General features: G+C 39.6%; 1 protein-coding gene across 2 annotated transcripts in view; it reads left to right on the forward strand.

The window, feature by feature from the left end:
* Nucleotides 1-24,291, forward strand: part of Ccdc93 (coiled-coil domain containing 93) — an 87,955-nt gene that overhangs the window by 21,679 nt on the left and 41,985 nt on the right. The window contains exons 6-12 of one of the 2 annotated variants that reach the window (XM_023709707.1): nucleotides 811-867; nucleotides 9,264-9,364; nucleotides 9,905-9,922; nucleotides 12,485-12,521; nucleotides 13,486-13,575; nucleotides 13,805-13,855; nucleotides 14,684-14,770. In XM_023709707.1, coding sequence (XP_023565475.1) covers nucleotides 811-867; nucleotides 9,264-9,364; nucleotides 9,905-9,922; nucleotides 12,485-12,521; nucleotides 13,486-13,575; nucleotides 13,805-13,855; nucleotides 14,684-14,770 — 441 coding nt within the window. The remainder of the gene's footprint in view (nucleotides 1-810; nucleotides 868-9,263; nucleotides 9,365-9,904; nucleotides 9,923-12,484; nucleotides 12,522-13,485; nucleotides 13,576-13,804; nucleotides 13,856-14,683; nucleotides 14,771-24,291) is intronic. The other variant, XM_004626365.2, reaches the window with a different exon arrangement.

A 24,291-nucleotide genomic window follows, 5' to 3' on the forward strand; every position in this document is an offset into this window, starting at 1 on the left:
GGGAGATGGCTCAGTGGAATAATCTCTTCCCTGGCAAGTGCAAGGGCCTGAGTTCAATCCTTGGTTCCTCAAAAAAAAAAAAAAAAAAAAAAAAAGGATTTTCAGAATTCTCAATATCAGTCTGTGGTACCTACAGAACTGAGAATACAGTGAATATTCTGTAAAGTTTTTAAAATTTTTATTTATTTATTTAATTTTTTAATGTATTTGGTACAGGGTCTCACTATGCAGCTCAGACTCATAATCGTATTCTTTTCAGCCTCCCCAGCACTGAGATTACAGGCATATGCCATGATGCCCAGTCTTGGTGGCTGGTTCAGTGCGTCTGGGTGCAAGGCTGGCGTGGTATGTGGTACCAGGGATCAAATCCTGGTCCCTGTTCTTGCCCAAGCAGGCACTCTATGTAAACTTTTTGAGAGATTATTTGCTTAAAACATTTTTATAGTAATGATTTATAATAATTAACAGTAATAATAGCTAAGCGCTATGAAATTCTTACTGAATGCCAACATGTCATATGCCTTTTATCCTATCTAATAGCAACTATTGTTCTTTTCTTTGCCATGGTAAGTTGCATTAACTGTTGCACTCCATGGCCCTCCTTCTTACTGGCCGAACAGATCTGTGCTGGAAGCATCTGCAGAGATTCCACTTTTTTCCTTAGAGAATACAGTATATTCCAGTTTGTTAGAAAATTGATATGGCTTAAGCTAATACAGTGATAAAGTTTATGAGGAAGATTTTTTGAGGAGTCCTGTTGAGTTTTAATCTTTCTATGGGATCTGCTTAATTACTGTGTTTGTCTTTCAGGATGATGACTTTGTAAAGAGAAAAGACAAGGCTATCAAGACAGTGGTCAACCTCTCAGTAAGTTCCTTGCCCTACTCTTCTGTCTCTGCACCGCATAGTCTCTAGAAGCCCATTGTTTGACTCATCAATCAGCTGCTTGGATTGCCCATGAGCTGAGTTTCAATGGGTGTTTGAGGGAAGCCCAGGCTGTTGCAATGTGCTCAGTGCTAGGAGACCACTATCTACAGATGGTCTCCTACCACCAGTGCCTGAGAGCTTGCTTTCAGTTGTAAAGGAGAAATGCCCAAATGCAAAGTGCTTTCTCATTTATTCCAGGATCAGGAATAAAGTTTGAATAGCTCGAAAGGCAGATGATGAACTGGAAATGATAAATTGAGGGTAATGCTGCATATCCATTCTCTCTATGACTCTGAAGAGACAGCAGTTTCTGAGTCTTGTGTGGGGAACTATGGGGTGGCCTTTTTCACCATACACAGTGCACTTTAATGACTGCAAGTCTCTACACCTGTGCCCATTCCCCAGCATTTCTTTTTTTGAGACAGGATCTCATTGTGTAGTTCAGGCTGGCCTTGAACTCATTGTGTAATAGCCCATGTTAATCTTGAATTCCTAGCAGTCCTCCTGTCTCAGCCACTGAGTGTTGGTATTACAGATGTGTACCATTATCCCTGACAAGCTGGTGCTTTTCTAAACACTGCAAACCAGAGCCAAGTGATCATTGTTAGCAGTACTTTTTCCCATCTCCGACAGGATTGAAGTCCTTGTGCCTCGGTGTATACTCTTGCAGAAACAATGGATAGTACTATTCTGCATTTTGTTTAGGCCATCTAAATTGTATGGTGCCTAAAGTTTTACTTAGTGTTGTTTGTAAGATTCAGCTAGGTTTATGTATGTAGCATTAGTTGATTTTTGTAGTTGCACTGTCTATTAATATGCTGCCCAGCTTCAATATCAGATACACATTTTTATGTAGGTGATTTGGATAGCATTGTAAGTTAAGAATTGGATTTGTCTGCCATTTATGGCTTTGTGAACTAGCTGTGCAATCTTTCTGGAAAAATAATTCTAAAATGGCTTACCTTAAGAATAAGTTTAGTCTGAAAAGAACAATATTCACTTGCTGATGAAAAACATGAAGTGCTCATGTAAAACTAGAAGGTCTTTATTACACTTTATAATTGTGATCCGTGAGTTTTCCTCGGTTATATTATGGAAATGGAAGGGATGAAAAACCTTTAAAATAGTGACACTATTTTCAGAGTTGATGCAGTATTAAATAAGAAAAAAATATGATGCCATGATAATTTTGTTCAATTATGAAATAGTGTTGAAGTATAAATATTCTTAAGGTTTTTTTAAAAGAGTTTGGAGATACTATAGGAAAATGAGTTTTAATATAACAGAAACAGTCATTTTATTTTTCCATTTATGCATTTGGTATAGGGTCTCACCACATGGTTCAGACTCATAGTGATCCTTCTGTTTTCAGCCTCCCAGGTGCTGAGATTATAGGCAGCAACACCGTGCCCAGCCTTTTTAGCTGGCTCAGCACATCCTGGGTGTGGGGCCAGCGTGGCATGTGCATGCCAAAACAGGCGCTTAGTCTACTGAGCTGTCTTGCTGGCCCTGAAACAGCCATTTTAAATCTTTATATTTCTTCTGAATTTTTAATGTGCATTGTAACTGAATTGGAATAATTTAAATATAATTTTGTCACTTTCTCTTTGCTTACCAATTTAGTACCTTGATATTTTGGTTCACAGACTTAAGTCTTTGCATAATTCAAGTCGCAAACTGAATTGGACAAGAATTAACCACAGGGTTAACATTGACTCTACCTGGCTGGAGAGATAGCTCAGTGGAATAAGTGCTTGCCTGGCAAGTGCAAGGTCCTGAGTCCAATCCCTGGTATTAAAAAAAAAAAAAAAAAAAAAATTTGAATCTAACCATTGAATTTAATTTGGTTCTCATCCAGTTTGGTTTGCTGTCAGAATCATGGAAAGAATTACATCTATGAATGAAAGTACCAGTGTACAAGGTCTTGTATGTACTATTAAAGATTCCTCTTCAACAGTGTTTCTCATAAAAGGATAATCAAAGAGTTTGCTGTGCTGTTACTTTCCCCTGTCTTAGGTAGTATTTTTTGTCTTGAAAGAGTAACAATATTATTTTTGAGATAGGAAATTGGGGGTATGATAGCTAGAGAAGGGAAAAGAAATATTTGCTGAAAACTGTACTATTTAAATTTCATACTGTTTGTATGTCTTCTGTTCAAAAATAGTAATTACAAGTTAAAATTTTAATGCTTACCTGGATAAACTTCTTATGTAAATCTCACTCTGAGCCTTGGGTGCAGTGTGAGACCATATTGAAATATGGTATTCAGCCACATGACTCAGAAGTTAGAAAGATTTATGTAACTGTTGAACTATCAATAAAATTGAGCCTGGCGTGTATCATCTTAAACCTATGAAATAGTTATAGAACATTAGATACATTATGTTTTCTTGGTCATTTGTAATGGAAGTTGTTTTTTTTTTTTTATCTACTTTTGCTTGGTGATGTGACTGCATAGAATTTAAGGAGGTATAGCTAGGCAGGGTGTTACTTAGCTATAATCCCAACACTTGGAAGGCTGAAGCAGGAGGATTGCCATGAATCTGAGGCCAGCCTGGGCTGCGTAGAGTGTTCAAGATCAGCCTGAACCTCATAGTAAAACCCTGTCTCAGAAAGACAAGCAAGTAAACAAAGAATTTGAGATGATAATGATAATGGACATGATCCCCCAAAATTATTCCAAATGTTTGTAATTCACTTAGTTCTCACAGCAGTCCCATTAATTAGTAGTATTTCTTTACAAATGAGGAAACTGAGTAACACATAGTCCCAAAGTTCCTGTCTAGAGCCATGATTAAAGCTGATTAATTGCTCTGCCATGACCCTCTAAAACACTATTTGTGACTGATTAGAAAATCATATCAGAATATTGGAAAGCAAAAAAAAAAAAAAAAAAAAAATAGGCTCTTTGGTTAGAATTTGTATTTCTTAATTTTCTTCTTTATGTGTAAACTTTAATTCTTACTTGACTGGCAAACATGTTTAGCAAAAATGGTAAATAATGTTTATGAATTGGCTAGAGGTTATCTTTGGGCATTGTTTTCTTCTTTTCTCACATATCGAAATCACTTCTTCATTCACAAACTGCCTCAGGTTTCTCAGCTGAGCTAATGTTCATCCATTTCTGCTGCCACTTCCGTGTGTACTTCCTTAGCTGGCTTGAAATGAGTCCCAGAAGTGTGCAGGAGATGCCAAGGCTGTGGTACACATATTATGAAGGAAACAGCTTGCAGTTTATTTGCTGTACTTGCCCCAAGGAAAACCCCCGCTTTCTTAGAGGGAAGGAAACCTGTCTTTCTTGTAAGGTTTAACTTCTGTAGGGTGTTTTCATCCCTTTCCAGCTGTTTGTCCAGTGCTGCCTTATAGATGTCTGTTGGTGTTGCTTGCCTGCTCCATATTGAAGAAATTAAAATCACAAATTTGGATTGTGAGTGTGAAGTTAAAAAATAAAATATGGTCAAGGTGTCTAGTTTCCAGACCCAGCCTTTTATAAAATATGCATAGTACATAGCTGCTGTGTATTTGCTGAGTTCCTGGCACCTAATGAGGTATTAACTCTTACCAGCACTCAGAGAGTTATATATTTTTTTAAATTTTTTAAATCATTTATTTGCTTATTTATTTATTTGGTACATGGTTTCGCCCCACCTCTCAGACTTGCCCAGTGTTCCAGGACTGGCATGGCGTGCAGTACCGGGACTGAAGCTGGGTCCTTGCACTTGCCAGGCAGGTGCTTAGACCACTGAGCTCTCTCCCCAGCCCTGACAGTGATATTTTATTAATCCCATTTTCAAAATCAGGAAATTGAAGTATAGAAAGGTTAATAATTTTCCTTTGTAGTTGCAGAGAAACAAAGAGGCAACAGATTTTGATCTATATCTGACTCCTTCACAATAGGGACTGGTGCTTCTTCTGATTTTCCACTCTTCCTGGTCTCTACTTTCCACACATTCCTGGGACACATTTTTCGGTTATGTCCACATGTAGATTTATTTCTAGACTCTGATCATCAATACCAGTGGATCATGAATTAATCACAAACTCTAGAAGTCCCCCCTGCCCCATGACTACCTGAGGCTTTGGGGGGACAAATACACACAGTCTATAACACTTGCTCTTAAATGTGGAAGACCTACAAAATTTTACCCAAAGCTCATATATATATTTGTAATGTTTGGAATGAGAATAGAGAACACAAGAGGAAGAGGAGGGATAAGGGGAGGAGGAAGAAGAGGAGGAAGAGGAAAAAGAGACTTTTTAGAGCTTCCAATTGGAAGAAAATACTTCGTTGGATTTACTTAATCATCTAAGAGAACATTTAAAATTTCTGCCACAGTGTTTCTGTGGGGAATGCTGTGAGGGAGACCTTTTCATCTAGCTCATAAAAGGTAGATGTGACAATAAAACAGAGTACATTTTCCTAATAATACCATATTCCCATCCATATACAGGCATGTTATATATAGCAATGTATTTTGGATAATAGAAAAATGTAGATGTATGTACATCCCCTTCTGTGTCAGGTACTGTTAAATGTATTGGTTAGTCCTTACAGTTCTTCTTAGACCTACCTGTTTTATAGATGGGAAGCCACAGAAGTTAAAGTAACAGAGGGAGGAAAATGTTGCCTCCTGAGAGTTGAGTGTCACTGACCCACTAGTGCTTTTGAGTGTGGAATGCCAGATTGACAGTGACTGTTTTACAGCCTGCTCCATTTTCAGTAAAGTAGGTGTCTGTGGTAATTGCGTAGCAGTTTTGATCAGGACTTGCTGCTGACACTGCAGTGGTGCAGTGAGTTCCACTTCCCTGCACTGCCATTTGGAGGTGTCCATCTTGACAGATGGAACCAGGTAACTAGAACTGCAGATTGAGACCTGACTCTCAGGGTGCAGGGGTGCTCTACTTTACAAAAAGGTCTCATTAGTATTATTATTTTTAACCATACGTCCTTCATTACTAAGACAAAACAGTGGAATCCATAATGAAGTAAGGTCAGAATTGAGACATGAAACATTTTACAGAGTTCTTCTGGGTCCCAATTCTGGTGTCCAGGCTGGAGAGAGAGCGTAGCGGTTTATGCATTAGGTTCTACAGCGCGACTTCGCAGGTTCAAGCCCCTAATTCTGGTGTCTTCTTGTCTCTGTCACTTACTGTCTTCATACCCACAGGCAAGTGTAACTTGTTTGCCTCAGTTTTATAGAGACAGCAAGGATAGCTAGCTTCCTATGTATAAGAATCAAATGGACAGCATAGTCTACCTTCCTGGCACATAACTACTATTCATAAATGACAGCTATTACCACTGTGATCACTGTTAATGACCTGACTCTGTACACCTATTTTTAAAAGACCATAATCCTGTACAAAGCATGATTTTTAAAAATTAATCATGAAATTATTGACACAATTATGTTACCAAGTCCATATCTTTATTGGTTTAAAGAACACAAAGACTGAGAGACCGGGAATGCCCTCCCTGATTTGTTAGTCCATGCTCATTTTTTCAGAGAAGGAACCTGGGGCTTTTGGAGGGACTCTCTTTCTCAACTTCATACAGCTCTTTCTCAACTTTGTATGAAGGTTTATACTTTAGAATGGAAAGTATATAAAATGCCAGTATTGTCGTAGTTTGGGATGATAAAAGGTACTTGTGACTATTATTTTCAGTATTCTATTGTTTTAAAAATCAGTCCTTTTTTTAGGACTGATTTTAGACCTAGTTTCCTGTCTTAGGTCATTGACTCAATGGTAACTAAGGAAGATAACAGTTAAGCTCAATTATATAGCACTCCTATAATAGTAGAGCTATTTTTCTTGTATTTATTTATAATCAGGCTATTCATTTTCAGTGAAAATTAAATTATACACAATAATGGTGTCATTTTTCACTTAACTGTATGTCTATGCTATTTATAGCTTGCCATTCATGTGAATACCAGGGGCAAAGCAGAGAATATTTGTGGCAGCAGTTTGTGAGACCAGCCCTGCAGAATCACCCAGACCATTTTACTTTCCCAGTTGCACAGAATTGTTGAGATCTTATAGTGTGTCACAGATTGTGCAAAACTTTTTATAATTCAAAATAGAAATAAGCAGAATTGTGGAAGTGGCAATTCTAATTAGAATAAAATGCCACTACATTCATTTGGGGTAGAATGACAAAGCAGGTCACCTGGGGATAAAGGCCTACACTTATTGAGCACCCACTTATATACCTCTTACTATGTATACAATATGTGCATGTATGAAATCATTTCAAAATATATGTTTTACAAAGATCTATATTTACTTCTATGTTTTTATCTGAAACATTTTTATCTAGCTAGGCAGTTGCACAAGCCTCTTAAGAGACTCGAGGCCAAAGTACAGGGATTTGTTGAGCCTAGGAGTTTGTTGTTTTTTTGTTTGTTGGTTGGTTTTAATGTATTTAGTACAGGGTCTATAGGGTCTCACTACACAGATTGGACTAATGATTCTTCTGTCTTCAGCCTCCCAAGTACTGGGATTACAGGTGCCTGGCACCACACCCAGTCTCAATTAACATCTCAGTACGCCCCAAATATAAGCTACATAACTCTGGATGTTTTTAATCACTCTACTTTTCTGGTATTAGAGTCTAAATCAATTGAAATCTCCTTTGACATACAGAAATTTTATTTTTAGGACTCAGTGAACACATGTCTGATGGAGAACTGCTTTGTGCCTCTGGATGGTAGAAGGGTTTGGTTATATAATGACTGTTCACTTTCAAGCTTGAGTTCAAGAGTAAAAAGACCTCAGAGGAGAAATCAAAGTCTTGTTTCTCAAGGTGGCAGTTCATATAAAGGACTCAGTTCTTCCTAAAGTAATTTAAATTTAGAGTGATTCTAAAAAAATTCAACAGTTTTTTAAAGTGAACTTGATGGGCTGATACTAAGGTAGACATGTTGAAGGTAGAAAAAACACATAAGGTAAGAAATTTGAAAAAAGAACAGTGGAGAGATGAGATAGGGAGACATAAAGCAAGTCAAAGAGATATATCATACGAAATTCGGTGTTTATTGTAGGTACCATTTCAAATTTGTAGCAGGATGGAGCTTTAAATTGACAGTGTTGGGATTCTTAATTTTATATTCAGAAAAGAATGTTGGGTTTCAACTTTTCATTATACCAAAACATTTTAATAAGATTAAAAGTCCAAATGTAAACTATACACTAAATATAATCTATAAAAATGATGTGAAATTTTTTTGTTTATAAACGATCTGTGGAATAAGTGAAGCCAGGTAGGAGGCAAAAGCAGTAGGATCACTTGTTTTAGTCCAGCCTGGGCAACTTGGAGACCTTGGCTCCAAGTAACAAATAAAGGGATGTTGGGGCTGGAGAGATGGCTCAGTGGTCTAAAGCACCTACTTGGAACAAGCTTGGCAAAGCACAGGGACCGCGGTTCGATCTTCCAACACCACATGCCAGCCAGCCGCGCCCCCTGGTGGGCTGAGCTGGCCACACACACACACACACACACACACACACACTAAATAAATGTTAAAAAAAAAATTAAAAAAAAAAAAACAAAGGGGTGTTGGTGGTGTGATATTTCAGTGCAGAGGCCCTCAGTTCAACCACCAGTGTTGCCAAAAATGAATAAAATATGTCTGATATACATGTAATTATGTAAATTTGCAAAGGCTTGGAAGGATGTGCACCTGTTAGACAGTGGTATCTGGAGAGACATTAGATTTAGGGAAAGAGAGGGTTAGGCGGGACTTCTTTAAAAAATTGCATCCTTTTTACTGTTTGAAACTTTTTACAGGAATGTAACCACTTACAAAATTAAGTAACGAAGTAAATACAGAACACAACAAAAAACTGAAGAGTATTTGGTTATTTTCTGAGTTTTGTTCCATTATTTTTATTTTTGTCACAGTAAAAAGACAGTGGCTGTTTTCACATCTGTAAATGATATAAAAGGGTACCCAGCTGTTAAGCTGTTGGGCAGGGTTGGTGATCCATAAATTCATGTACTTGGACATTTTTCAGTGAACACTGATCATTGTCATAAATGATTAAAAGTGAAGTCCCCTTTTTTGTAGCCACTAATGTGCTGTGTTTGCAAAAACAAATCATTTCGAGTAACTGTAAGTGCCGTTCATGTCTTTCCCCAGCTTTCACAGACCTTTTCTCTGTTCCCTGCAGAATATGCATCCTAGAAGCAGCTTCCCTAAATGCCTTGTCCTGCAGCAAAAGCACTCACTATATTCAGGAAAGACCTGAAGCCCTGCCTGGAAGGAGGCATCCTGCAGCCTGTTTAGGAGAGCCTTCCTCCATGCAGTAACTTGTCTGTCTCATCCACTTAGGATGTGTACAAGCCTCGTCGGAAGTACAAACGTCAGCAGGGAGCAGAGGAGCTGCTTGATGAAGAATCTCGAATCCATGCTACACTTTTAGAATATGGCAGGTAATGAATGAGCCCTAGTCTAGGTGTCTGTTTAGTAAATAAAACAAAACAAAACAAAACAAAACAAAAAGGTGACTTGAATTGCTTTATTTGAATTAACTATATTCTGTCTAATTGTGTTCATTGTTTTCACCCCTGAGATTTCTAGCAGCAGGGACTTGCCTGTCTGGTATTAGCTAAGTTTCTATGGCTTGTTTTTCAGTTTCCTTCTGGAAATGTGCTTATGATTGTGGGACATTTGTAGAGGCAGTGACATTCATGTCCTGCCACTTATCAAAACCTGTAGTAAACAGAAGAAATGGAAGCACTTTTAGCAGTTTTGTGATGTTATAATACTAATTTTGGATTTGTGTGGCTATTGTCATAATTAAGGCAATGAAGACTTTAGAAATAGTGTCACTTCTTAATACCTAGCTTTTTAAAAAGTTATTTTATAACCTATTTTTACTTTTGAAACCCACAAGGACTGCTTCTCTCCATTAAATGTTCTGCTTGACACTAGATATTAACCTATATTTATATCCTGCATCGTCTACTTAGGGTATCTGATCCCTTGATGTAAGTATACCTCCTCCTCCTTCTGCTGTGCTGGCAGAGGTTCCTGTCTACTGCTTTGCCTTACAACCCAGCCCTTGTTGGGTGGCTGTAACTAACTGCACTGACATTAGCAACTTCCTGAATGAGCATCTGATAGCTTCTTCCTTTAGAGTATGGAAGGAAATTAGGCTTAATCATAATTTTTCAAGGAAGGGCAATGACTTTTCTTTGATAGTATGAAGGCAAGTCTTTCTGAATGATTAAAAGCTAGTCTATCTAAAAACAAATTGAGTTAAGCCACCATGATACCTGTTTTAATGTTAAAAATAAATATGAGTAAAGAAAATTCCTCCTTCTAGGAGTTTTAAGAGGCAGGTCCAAAAATTATGTATAATTGATAATTATTTTATGCTGTGTGATGTGAGTCTTTGTGGTATAAATGAAGAAGCGTACAGCTGTGAGGGCAGCTTGCTTTTAAGTGGTCAGAAGAGTGTTCCTGTATCTTTATGGAGGAATACATGGGACTTGGGGTTGAGTCATTCAGATTTAGTTGTTTATTGCTCCATTTGGAGAATTATCATTATCCGAGGATATGTCCTCTGCCCCAAGGGTCTCCAAAGACTAAAGAGGGAAGAACGTTTCTTGGAAATGGAAAGAATGTTCTAGATACAAGGACACCATTGGGAAGCTTTGGTGAGACCTTGTGTGAGAACAGAGCCTTAACACTAGTTTCAGCAGGAGGGCTTCATTGATTGCTGGGAGTGATGTGCACCAGACTGATCTCCTAGGCCTCCCAGGAGAGCTGGACCAAGGGAGGTGCTTCTGACTACATGCTTAGGAAGCTAGCTAACAACCTGTAGAATTAGGAGAGTGGTGCTGCAGCTGCCCATAGTGTAGCATGCCACTTGTGCCCAAATCAGAAAACCCTCACTGCAAGAGCAGAAAACCATTGTGAGAGCTGCTGGCCCCAAATCCAGTGTCCTTGAGTGGATCCTTCCTACCTTCTTTGTCTCCTCATTTAGCTATTCCTCATTCCCAACTCCAATAAATGCTTCCAATTGGTGAGACCTAGTTAGTAGTCAGAACCCTGGATGGCAGAAATACGGAAGTCTTCTTTTGCTGCTTCTGCGGTAGTACTACAAGAAGATATAATTGATGTTGATTAGACCAATTCACAGGGTCTGCCCCAAGGCCCCTCACAGAATCTGTGTGGAAACCTAAACTGAGTTGTTTGCTGTACTTTAATCCTGCAATTTTGGGCCTGAAGGACAGAAACATTGCTAGGGTCTCTACTTATAACAGAAAGCCCAGGCAACATTTATAGCATCTTGATTTTTGCATCTTTCATTCATGTTTAGTTTATTAATTCAGTAAGCATTGGAGATACAAAATGTAAAAGAGAGGCTGGAAGGTAGCTCTGCAGTAGTATGCTTCCTTAGCATCATGTAGCCTTGATTTTGATCCCCACCATCACAAAAGAAGACAGAATATGAAGGCAGGGTCATTACCCTCAAGAGGAAGGATGCAGATACGTAACTAGGCGTGTGTATGTATGTGTGTTGGGTGCTTTGGAAAGAAAGCTGGTTTAGAGCTGAGGTTGAGAGTTGAGGGATAGATCAGGAAACAAGGGAGAGAACAGTGTGTACAAGCTCCCTGTGCAGGTAGTAGTTGGAACAGGAGTGTACAGGCTCTCAGTGAGAAGCTGCACTGCACTGCACTGCTGAGCAGATCCCCTTTACCCTGAGAGGAGAGGCCTGCCAGTGATGGGCTGCACCAGGCACCATGAAGTTGGATGAGGAAGGAGCAGGAAGGTGGGAGGGAAGGAGGCTGCAGGCTCCAGCACCATAGAGGCAGCACACAGGTCAGGCAGGTGAGGCTTGGAGTGTGTGGGGACAGAGAGGTGTAATTTGTTTTTCTTAAGCAGTTGCATGTAACTTTACTTACTTACAAGCTCTTTAAAGTGTGTGAGGCTGGGTGTTTTGCATTATGTTTCTTTTTTAATAGTTTTTGCTTTATTATAATTGCTTTTTTAAAGACATAGATTAATTAGAGCCAGAAGGTAAACTAATTAAAATGGAAGTGTATTTCTGTGTGTGTGTGCATGTGCGCTTTAATTCAAATTATATTAAGTGAATGTACATTATTGACATCATGCTTGGGTTATGTTTGAAAATAAAGTGATGTGCTGAATTTGAAGTTATGAAAGTAGCATTACAGAGCATGTTGGGCTTGAGAAAATAGTCACATCTATTTATACAGGTATTTTGAAGGCTTTTAGCATACATTGTGGCTCTGAAATGCATTTCCTGATTCAAAAAGTAATGATGGCACTTAAGGAAAATATACTCTGCCAACTAAAAGTCTCCATTTATAGTAAATGTGTGGCAAATAGGATAGCTGGCCCTTCTTTGAAAGAATGGTGGACTGTATTTCTGGGAAAGGCATTTGAAACATTTTCTCCAGGCACTAAATAGCCTGAATTCTCTTTGGTATTTTCCATATAAAAATCAAACCAGAATGCATTTGACGTACTTTATTGTGATATTTGAGTAGTCACTGAACTCCACTTTTTGTGGTCTGCAGGAGATACGGATTTAGCCGGCAGAACAAAATAGAGAAGGTAAGATAAAAGCATCGATAATGGGGGAGAATATTTCAGAGGTAGAAGTGATCACCCTTTCGCCTCTGTCAGACACTGACAGCCTGGGACCCAGTTCCCTGGAAAGCCTGGCAGGAGTGGCTGGTCCTGGGTAAGGTGGAGGGTAGGGATGTGTCAGCTGCCCTTGGCCCCTGTGTATCTGTCGTGGTATTTCCATTCTGCCACCTCCACAGGCTGGGTACTTTTACTCCTGGTACTGGAGGTGAAAGGTAATTGAAAGTAGGTCATGTGGGGTCTAAAAATGTGAACCTGGAGTCCTGTCCCAGAATGAGGGCCTCTGGACAGGTATGAACAGGGTACTAGGCGTAAGATGGCCTACAACTGTAAATTACGGGCCTGTCCTCCAGAAGACAGCTGAACATGAAACAGCCAAGTAAGTCAAGATGAGATTTTCTGAGTTTGCAAAGGAATCTCAGTGAGTTGTTTTCACTTAAGTGTTTATTAGTTCACTTGTGTGTATACTAGAGGAGACAAATAGATCTTACAGTGCCGAACCTTAGGTTCCAGGCCCTTTGTTAAGAGGTCCTCATGCATTATTTCACTTAACAGTGCTATGAAGAGGATACTTGTTCCTGTGTTTTGGGTTTCAAAGCTGATGCTCAGAGAGTCTCAGTGATTTTTTTTCCAAGAAGATACAACCTTAAAATGCCATAATAATCCAAATCCGTGTCTATCTGACATCAAAGACTGCTTATAATCACTGCTTTTTGATCGAGAGAGCTCACTAGAATGGCCTCATATGATGTGGGTGCTATGTTGCTTGAATGCAAGCTTTGGCTCTGATTGTCTGTTCCCTCTCAGGGCTCAGTCAGCTTTCCTTATATGTGTGTTTTCTTTAATAAGCTCATGGCTGTTTGCAATATTATCCTTTCTCTGCTGAGTTTCCAACTCTGGTACTCAGCTGTTTTTACATCTTTCTTTGTAGGCTGAGGATAAGAAAACACTTCCTGCAGGGCTGTCAACTACAGAAAAAGCAGATGTCCATGAAGAAGAAGAGCTTCAAGCAGCTGAAGAGGTATGTTCTCTGTGTAGATCCTTTGAGGTTGCAGTCATTTGAGGAGATGGCTAGCCAGGAGCTGTCTTCCATGCCTTCCAGTTGTCTTTCATCAGCTGCCATGTGGCTTGCCATAGAACCAGGTCATGAAAATGACACTGGGGTGCCATCACAGAGACCTAGAGGGGCATTTGCTTCAGTCTGATGTGGGCAGAGCCACTCACTGCTGCTCTTTCTGTCCGCCTTTCAGCAGCGTATTCAGTCACTGATGACCAAGATGACTGCCATGGCAAATGAGGAGGTAAAGTACTATGGGTAAGGGAGAGGGGAGATGTAGAGGAGAATTTGGCTCCCATGGTTCTGCTCTGGGAGGCCTCTTCCTAGGGAGACTGTCTCCCTTGAGCATTAATGTCTTATTCATTAGGGTTCCCTTTTGGGAAGCTATTCTATAATGTATAGGATTGCAGTCTGCAGAGACCTGTGAGAAGAGACTTGAGGGCCTTTGTGAGCATAGGATGTTTCCTGTTTTGCCTTGCAGGCCTCTGCTGGAAATAGGGGTCAGCCTTGCCTCTTTATAATCATAGATTTCACTCTCCCAAAGAATCACCCATCCTCTGCCTCCTTCCGGTGTCATTAGGTAGGAGATGGAATTCAGAGTTCATATCAGCCTTTTCAGAACACAGAGCCCATCCAGAAGGTTTAGCCATGTACAGGACTTGGATCATTTATTTGCAGTAGAGAGATGTTTGGGGCTCTGAGCTTTCTTATGGTCTAGTATTTGCTGTCCTCTTCCTTGAGTCTGGGCCCATGAAGTACTTACTGGCTTATTCAGTGGCCATCAGGAGGCCTGGAAATGTAACAGGGAGTGTTAGGAGTGGTTTCCAGCAGTACCCAGGACCTGAGGGGAAGCTGACACAGTCAGCTCAGTGGCTGAGTAGCAAGGTAGCTTTGACTTTTGTTCTGTGTCCTGCAGCTTTTTTTTTCCTTCTAAATGATGAATAAGTGGGCAAAAGGGAAATAATTGTTCCCTTGGAAATATTACTGTTTTGCAGTAGTACTCAGTGTTTAGGTCTTCCAGTTCTGTTAAAGACATGGCCTGACCTTGACAATGTACCCTATGTGATTGCAGAGCCGTCTCACCGCAAGCTCCGTGGGCCAGATCGTGGGCCTCTGCTCTGCCGAGATCAAGCAGATTGTGTCTGAGTATGCAGAGAAGGTAGGTGCTGGTGCCCCTGGAATATGTGCCTCAGGCAGCTCCCCAAGATTTTGTTCTCCCACTTCCCAGTTCTTCCCATTGCAAGTTGTAGAGTCTGATTGTAATTCATCCAGCATTTGTCAGAAACAGAAACCAGGCTTTGCCACACACAGCCATCAGCATTTGCCCATTAGCTAAATTAATTTTGTTCTGCAGTGCCCATTTTTCTATAAATATGAAGAGAAAATTTGTCTTTCAGAGCTGTTATCATATTTGATACATTGTAGCCTGAGGGTATAACAGGCATTTTTTTCTCCCCTATAAGGCTTCTTTTAATTCTGGCTCAGTTTGGCAATTGGACTGAGGAATGAAGCTTTTTGCCACTTAGGAGATAAACCCCATAACTCAGCCAAGCCCAAGGCAAAATTTTTTGTTCTATTTTATTAAAAGAATATAGAATGAACAAAAGCCTCAAAGTCATATTTCAGCATTAGATTTTTTTTTTCCATCCTAAGAGGCAGGAGGACCTTGAATATTTCAGAGAGGTGGTGATTAATCATTTTGCAGAGAACTGATTCTGGTCTGGCTGAGATATAGCATCAGTAAGATCAGATTTACAGGGCATTGTTTAACATCTCTCCTTCTTCAGCCGTACTCACTCTGCTGCCTTACAATGTTGATGTCTAGTGAAGCATTTAGCTTTGCTTTCCTTGTCTCAGAAGCCTTGATGACAAATTAGTTCTGCCTCCAGACTCTGTGCAAAATGACCTTCTGAAATGATTGCATATGTGGTGTAGTCAGGGAAAGGGTGCTGCCTGTAACTTGGGGCTATGTTCTGTCCAATCAGCAAAGGTATTAATAAGCAAGACAGTCAATAGGACAGAATGTCTGGAGGCAAGTTTTCCCATCCCCCAGTACATATCTCTTAGCATGAACTTTCTAATTCCATTCTCAGACACCAGTTTCCTTTCCTCTTTACCCCAGTTTTCCATTTACCACTAATCTGCATCATCTGAGACTTGACTAATTGTTAAAGAATTGTACTTAGTTTAGAAGAACAACGGTTTGATGATGTAATGGTGACAAACAGTGATTAATTGACTGCCCCCAGTGAGCACAGTCACCTGAAAGGTGGGGGGTAACTTTGTATCACCCTTAATTCCCACATTACTGAATCTAGTTGTCTGGGAGTGGGGGAAAGATAACTAGATCAGGCCAGCCCACTCCCATGCCTGCATTCCCACAGATGCTCTGATTTCTATCTCCAGACCTAACCAGTTGTTAACAGAGAAGAGATCTGGTTTTGGTAAGATGGAAGATAAGCAGGAGATCACTCCTCTGCTTAGATGTGTGCCTGTCTTTTCTAGCCACTCTTCCTCCAGAAGGGGGGAATCTTACCCGCCCTCCCCAGCCAGTTGTGCCTTTCCTCGATTTTCTGGGTGTCTGTCTCATCTTCTCAGCTTGCTCTTAGCTTTATGTAGTGGTCTCTACTCAGCTTGGAGGGCTTCATTCTGGTACTGATCCTGCACTGTTGCCTTCCTCATTCTATTCTAGAACATAATCAAGTTAGTAGAACTGAAGGAGATGCCAGACTTCTTTCCAGGGATATAATTTTACTTTGCATGGCAATTGTAGGTCAGGTACTCATACCTTATTTTGTATCATCTCCACTTCTCTTGGCCAGTAACCTAACTTCTCTTTGCCCTAGTATCTGTCTGTAAAATGAGAATAATACTAGTTTTCTGGCAGTTGTTTTTGAAGATTAAATGACAGGTGAGCATCGAATGCCTCAACTGATGCCCAGCATACTATAGCTTTTTGGCTATTTGCATGTTTTATATGTTTTGTTTTGAGTACTGGGAAAGGAACTCAAGGCTTTACTCATGCTAGGCAAGCACTATGCCATTGAGAGCTGTACCTAGAACCTTTTTTTGTTTTTATTTTTATTAATTTTTTCATCACATATCTGAAACATTTTCCATGAGTCTACGCTTCACATTTGACAACTATCTAATTTGTGTTACTATAACATAGTTCATCAAAAATTTCCCTATGATTAATCTTTTAAGTGATTTCCATTTGCCTTGTAGGTAATACTGTGAAATCTGAGCCAGTAGTTTAAATTGAAAGGGCTCCTTGGCCTTGAATGGTTAGATTATGGCTCTTTCTCTGTGCTGCATTCAAAATAAACTGTAACAATGTAAAAATACTACCAATGGTGAAGGGGCTTGCTAGTGTGCCCCACCATCTCCTCAGATGTTCATTTGTCTAACTTGCTGGCCAGTAAGTATAAAATGGGCCATTAAGAACTGAAGATGATTCCATCTTTTTGTTTACTGTTTTGTCCTGAGAGTTGTCTGTTAGATTTTGCTCATTTATCTTTTGGAACAGGTGATGCTTTCCTTGTCAGTTTGAATAAACCTGTTCTATATTTAAATATTTTATCAGTGTGATGCAATTATTTCTCAAGAACTTTATTTTATTTTTGTATTATTTTTCGTTATATGGAAAGAATTAGTATCTAAATTAAGTCAGTACATGTCTTTTTATCATTTCCAAGTGAGAAGTTAATTGCTTTCCATGGATCGGGCAAAGTAGTCCATTAGTTTTTTGCTATTTTTTTAGTAATTATGTTTAATTACTTAGCCTTCATTAGAGCTTGTTTATATTTAGGCTGAAGCAGGGAATCCATCCTAGTTTTGTTATTCCTACTCATTTATGTTCATACTATTTATCAAACAATATCTTTATACTCATTTTGAAACAATTAGTCTTCATGTTGTATGTCTAATTTAAACTACAAATGAATACTTTCTCTTTTACTGATTTATGCTTCTCTTTTCATTCAGGTTGCATGATAAAGTCAGTTGTTGATGTTTTTAGTGTTTCTTGATGTGATTATTTGTCTTGTACTAGTTTTTTCCAGTGCTTTCCAGACAAAGACCAGTTGTGTTTAACTAGGCACCCGCCTGTTTTTGGACAGGTTGGGTTTATTGCTGGTTGTGACAAGGTAGTTCACCTGCTAGTGGAATTGTGGGTTACTATAGTATGACACTCTTCGAAAAGGCCTTAGTATAGGATTTAGATTTGTGTTAGGTGGCTTTCAGGATATGGAGCTTTGTTCTGTGTTGAATGCTACAAGTAAAAATATATTTGCGAGTAAGACTCTTAATAAATCTTACCAAAAAGACAGAATGAATCAGTGTTAAAACTATATGTGCATAATGGTGAGTTACGGGAATGTTTGGTCATCATGCTTTGGACAATGTTTGTGTTTCTGTTCATGTTCAAATATGATTAGAATGGTCGTATTTTTTCCAGGATCCCTGCTGGCAGTCACAATGTGGTCTGCTCTTTTGTTAGTGTTCTTTAAAATGCTTTGTATTTAATGCTAAACCTGGATATGAGTGCAGGATCATTCTTGGCAACCTCAAGGTCTTGCTGATGGCACCAGGCTCAGATGTCAGAGATTACTTTCTCATCCTGAAGTTCTTTGTGTATATGTTTCTGCGTAACAGTATGACCACAGTGTCATAATTTGAGTTATCTACATTTATTTTTTCCACAATTATGGTGGGTCAACAGTTGGCCACAGCTAAGTGGGGTCCTCTGTTTCACACCCTGTCAAGGTTAGAAATTCATTTGGGGAAGGAGCTGCTTTATATAGTCACTGGCAGCATTCAGGTCCTTATGACCTGTTAACTGAGGCGGACATTTCTCCCTGGCTCTTACTTGGAGACCACCCTTAGTTTGTTGCCACATGGGCCTTCCCAGCATTGACAGGGAGTTCATCAGGGTTGTGAGAAGAGATCTCATCTCCATTATGTAATATGTATAGCCACATGGATTGTGCCACTTTTGCTGTGTTCTGATGGCTAGAAGCAAGTCATTCTTCCCATCTATAATCATTTGAAAGACACTGTACAAAAGTGTAAACAGCAGGAAGTAGGGAACACGGGGCCCTCATAAGTTTGTCTAGAATGTTTATCTTTTTACCTCACTGCCATAGATTGGTCAAAAACGAGGCCCTGGGATTTCATGTAAAATTGACATGCTACCTTCAGATCTCAGTAATAAAATTTGTGGAAGTAGAGATGAACTGAAGAATGAGCAGGAGGGAATCCATTGGTGGTACTTGAAGAAACCTAAATTAGACTGTGACCTGGTTGTAATTTTGCTAAGTGAAAAAATTGTTGAAGGATGAAGTGACTAAGGGATGACTTGAGCAGCCTGCCTAGAGCAAGTGTTTCAAAAGGCAGCTAGCGCTGGCGAGATAGCCCAACAGTCTTAAGCAAGCATGTAGGGACCATGGTTTGATCCCTGGTTCCACATGTTGTGCCAGCCTTGCCCCCAGGGTGGGCTGAGCCAGCCACAAAAAAAAAAAAAATAATAAATAAACAAACTGAAAAGGCAACTAGCATTGGGTTAGAAAAATGAAGTAAAAAACATGTGCAGACTTCTCTTTCATTTGTAAAGTTCACAAGTTCTTGTAACAGTGTAACATTATTAATAATCCATGTGTTTCCAAGCCAGTCTGAGATACATAATTCAATTTAATACTATTCCTGTAAAGCAGCAGGAAAGAGAAATATGAAGAAGCTTCCAGATTTATAATTCATGACTGTCTGGAAGCTCTGGGCCATGTAGCTCTATCTCCTTTTGTTTCCAAGGGGCCACACCTTCCTAGGATGTGCTAACTGAGATGCTAGTGTTTTGATATTTAATATTTTTATTTCATTATAGCTTTCATTTTTAACAGGGAAAAGGTGTCTATTATTATTTGCAGAAAACTAAAAAGCCTGGCTTTCTAAAAAATACTTGTACCATACTAGCCTCTAAGGTTTTTTGAACCAGAAGAGATGGAAGGAAGCTGGACTAGGAAAAGCAGAAAGTCCATAGAAGAGGAGAAAAGGACTGCATTTAGCACCACATATAAACTGACCATATACCATATACCATTATTGTCGTATTTTTGGCCATATACCACCATAGTGGTATGCCAACTAAGTGATCACTAGCTGATACCTCTGTAAAATAGAATTTTAGAACATTTTCTACATCTAGAGGCACAGATTTGTCTTGTGGAAATAAAATGTATCCCAAATGCCTTTTCTGCACAAATACTTTGTAGCTATTATTAACTATTATTTAAGTCTCAAAAATTTTATTTATTTTTTTATAAATTTAGGAAAGGGTCTACAGGGTGTACAGGGTCTCATTATGTAGATCGGATTCTAGTGATTCTCCTGTTTTCAGCCTCCGAAGCACTGGGATTACAGGTGCAGGCCACCACACCCAGTCTCAATCACTGTCTCAGCGTGCCCCTAGGGGCGGGACCTCCATGGCCTGCCTGGAAATGAACTCCTGTTGCTGCATTCTGCTGAAGTACGTGCCTTATTCCACTGAGCTATCTGGCTGACCCCAAAATTTTATTTTTAATACTAAAAAAGTATATAATTCAGTTTTCATAGGCTTAGCATTCTCTGCCTCCATTGGCTGGTGGTCTGATTTTATTCTTGTCCTTTTTTTTGTATTTTAGGGAAGGGTCTACAGCGTGTTCAGGGTCTCACCACTAGGTTGGACTCGTAGTGATCCGCCTGTTTACAGCCTCCCAAGAGCTGCAATTATAGGTGTGCATCACCACGCCCAGTCTCACTTGCTGTCTCAACAAGCCCTGGGGGTGGGGCTGCGCACAGGCAGAGGCACAGGGATGGAACTCCCAGCCCCTCTGTCTGTTTGCAGGTGCTTTAATCCACTGAGCTATTTGGTCTGCCCTCTAATTTTATTCTTTGTAATCTTAGAGATTCACTAAGTGCCCCCCAGTGTTGGTACTCATTAGATTAGTGTGCGATACATTATGCCCATTTTGCACAAGGAATTACAAATTAAGGAATTTATGATTTCTCCTGTACTGTACTAGGTTTGAGTATATGACTGTCTGACTTTGAAATTTATCTCTTTAGGCAGATTGGAGCTTCCTTAGGGAGAAACAGGGATAGCCATCCTTAGTGTCCGCCTTCAAGCCTTTGTAGTGATTATGCCTTTAGACCCTCTTACCATCCCACTACAATGTGGAAGGAAGAGGATAGGGAATTGACTGCAGAAACAAGTAAAAGTGAAGATGGTACAACCTGGGCACTCACATAGAATCACACCCAACTTGCAATAGCTGTGGATGTTTCTATTTGGATGTCCCAAATAGCTTTTCATATTACTGTGGAATACCACATAAAATACTCATCTAGCTTCTTGAAGTGTAGCATCCTACTGTCAACATCTTGATCTTATTTCCATAATGATGTGTGTTAAGTGGTCAAGGGACTTAGGTGTAGAAGGCTTTTTCATTAGTGGGTCTTGGAAATTTTCTTATACAGCAATTAAGAAATTCTGCACTATTGCTTCTGACCTTTTGCTTCTAAGGACCATTCTCTGGCAGTTCATTAGAAGTCTCTTTCAAAAACAGCTAGAGATCTCATCAGGTAATTAGACCCTGGGCATCATCCAAGGATGCTGATATGGGAACTCAAAAGGAGGAAAGTCTTCTCTAGAGAACATAAACTACCACATCTGATTACAACATATTTTATCCCTTTCCATCATAATTGTTATTCTAATTTATCATATAACCAGCAGAGAAGGCTGCCTCATTAACTTTGTCAGTCCTGTGGCTATTGTGCCATATAAGCCTTTGAATTGCAAATGATAAGGAATCTGCTGGTGTTTTAAGCAAAAAGAGCCTTTATCAATTCTCAGAACTAGGAATCCTGGGAATATAACAGCCTTGTCATATCCTTTCACCCCTTATTAATTTTGTTTTTCTCTCTTTTTTCTTATCACCCTGGAGGCCTGATCATAGACTGTTCCAGTGTTACGGCGTATTCATCATATCTGTATGTAAAATCCTAAGAAACCAGGCAGAATGGCACACACCTGACATCCCAGCTGCGTGTGGCAGGAGGATCATTTGTTTGAGGCCAGTCTAGGCAACTTAGTGAGACTGTTTGAAAAAGGAAAAAGAAAGAAACAAAGCTGGCATGTAGTCCAATGATAGTGCGTACCTAGCATACACAAAATCCTAAGCAAAGATTTTTCTCTGTTTGTATGGCTTGGGTCTATATTCCTCTTCAGGCCAATTGTTGTGTTCCAGAGTTGAATCTCTGACTGGTATCCTTTCCACTAGATAGGGTGGGAAATGGTGATTTCCACAAGGAAAGGAAAGGGTTGGTGTTACTAAACTAAGACATGGCTGGCAGTTTTGTGGCTCCTTGTCCTTATTAGAGCCTCAAAAAGTTTATTTACTAGTTGGGTGGAATCAACAGAGAAGAATCAGATGTTCATATGCAATCTGATTGAATGGAATCAACCCAGAAGACTCAATGTCACCTTTTTTTCCTGTATTTTAGGGAAGGGTGTACAGGGTGTTCAGGATCTCATTACTAGATCGGACCGGTAGTGATTCTCCTGTTTACAGCCCCGCAAGTGCTGGAATTACAGGTGCTTGCTATCATGTCCAGTCTCAGTTGACAGCTCAGTGAGCCCCAGGGGCGGGACCGACACGGCATGTCACCTGTCTTCTGAAGATGGCCTTGTGTTGTTCTTTTTCTGCCTTTTTTTTTTTCTTTTTTTTATTTAGGACAAGGTCCACAGGGTATACAGGGTCTCATTATGTAGATCGGATTCAGAAGTGATTCTCCTGTTTTCAGCCTCCCAAGCACTGGGATTACAGGCGTGTGCCACCACAGCCAGTCTCAGTCACCATCTCAGCGCGCCCCTGGGGCAGGGCCAGCACGGTACACTGGAGATCGAACCCTGGCCACTGCACTCTGCCTAAGCAGGTGCTTTAGTTTGCTGAGCTATCTGGCCGGCCCTCTGCCTTGGTTTTGTAACCCTTTTGTTCTTTCCAACTAGTGAAAGAAGACTTCTTAAAATATTTCTAAAGAAAATTAGTATAATTTTGTAGATAGGTTAAATTTTTAGCTTGATTTCCTTTTGCCAGAATACTGGCAGGGGTCAGGGATAGAGTTTCATGTAAGTTGCAATCAGTCAACCTATAGAAAGATAAACAGTAGACCAACACAGTCTTTATGCTGTCAGAGCAGTTACTGTATTAGTTTGCAGCTTTCTCATTGCTGAGATACAGTACCAATACCCACACTTTTTTTAATCAGGTTTTTTTGTTTTTTTCTTTTTGTTTTTGAGGTAGAGTCCCTTTACATAGCTCAGGATGGCTTTGAACTCATAATATAACCTAGTCTGGCTTCAAATTTGTGGTGATCCTCCTACTTCAGCTGCTGAAGTACTGGGATTATAGGGTGTGGACACAGCTTCCCTCCTCCCTCCCCCCAGCTATTTTGATCAGTTTTGACAAATAACACAAACTTGCACAAACTGTTCTGCAAAGACCAAGAAGTAACCTCTGTCTTCAAGTCAATCCTCTTTTCCTCAGAAATGTTGCCATCCATGGTGATTTCTTTTATCTTGGATTTACTTTTGTCTGTCTGAGAAGTTTATATAACCAAATCAGGTATGCTTATGTGCATTATTAAAATTTTTATTTATTTATATTAGTACATGTTCGTAGTACATAATGTTTATATTTCTTATGTACAGTTGGTCCATGTACATCACAGTTCCTTTTTTCATCTTCCTTCATTCTCTTCTCTGCCTCCATCTCTTGATGCTCTTGCCTTTTGAGAAAGTTCTGTCTCCCTACTTCCTATTAATTGTCTTTTATTTTGTTCTGTATTTATAATCTGGGATTCTCATATAAGAAAATACATGAAATATTTAAGCTTTATATCTTATATATTTCACACGACACTGTGGTCTTAAGGTGTATCCATTTTCTTACGAATGACAAGTTTATCGTTCTTATTGCAGATTAGAACTCCATTGTGTGTAAATGCCACATTTTCTTTATCTACTCATCTGCTAATGAACATAGAATACTTCCAAGAATTAGCTATTTTGAATTGTACTGCTATAAAGATGAGTATGCATATGTTGCTATACTTAGTTACTCTTAGTTACTCTTCTCTCGTTGCTGGGACAAATACCCGACACTCAAAATGAAGGAAGGAAAGGTTTATTTAGCTCACAGTTACTGGAGGTTTCAGTCCATACTCAGCTGGGTCCAATGCAGAGCAGCACATAGCAGAGGGCAACCTTTCATGGTGGCGGCAAAGAGCCAGAGCACAAGGGAGGGGTAGCAGCAGCTCAAGCAGCTAGCTTCTCTTCCCACCTTACATTGTAATGCAAATTATCTGCCCCAGGGTAGGGGCAGCATCCACACCCACAGTAATCAATCACAAACTCCAGAAGCTGCCCCAAGACTGCTTGAGGCTTTGGGGGGACACCTATATACAAACCATAACAACTATGATGTCTTTTATCTCTTTTAGGAAGATACTTAGAAGGGGATAGCTGAGTCAAATGGAATTTCTAGTTTAAGTGTTTGAAAACTCTTCATATTGATTCCCATAATGGTTGTACTAATTTATAGTTCCACCAACAATGTAAAAGGGTTTGATTTTTCTCATGCC

The sequence above is a fragment of the Octodon degus genome, unplaced genomic scaffold (genome assembly GCF_000260255.1).
Source record: "Octodon degus isolate 3935 unplaced genomic scaffold, OctDeg1.0 scaffold00014, whole genome shotgun sequence".
NCBI lineage: Eukaryota > Metazoa > Chordata > Mammalia > Rodentia > Octodontidae > Octodon > Octodon degus.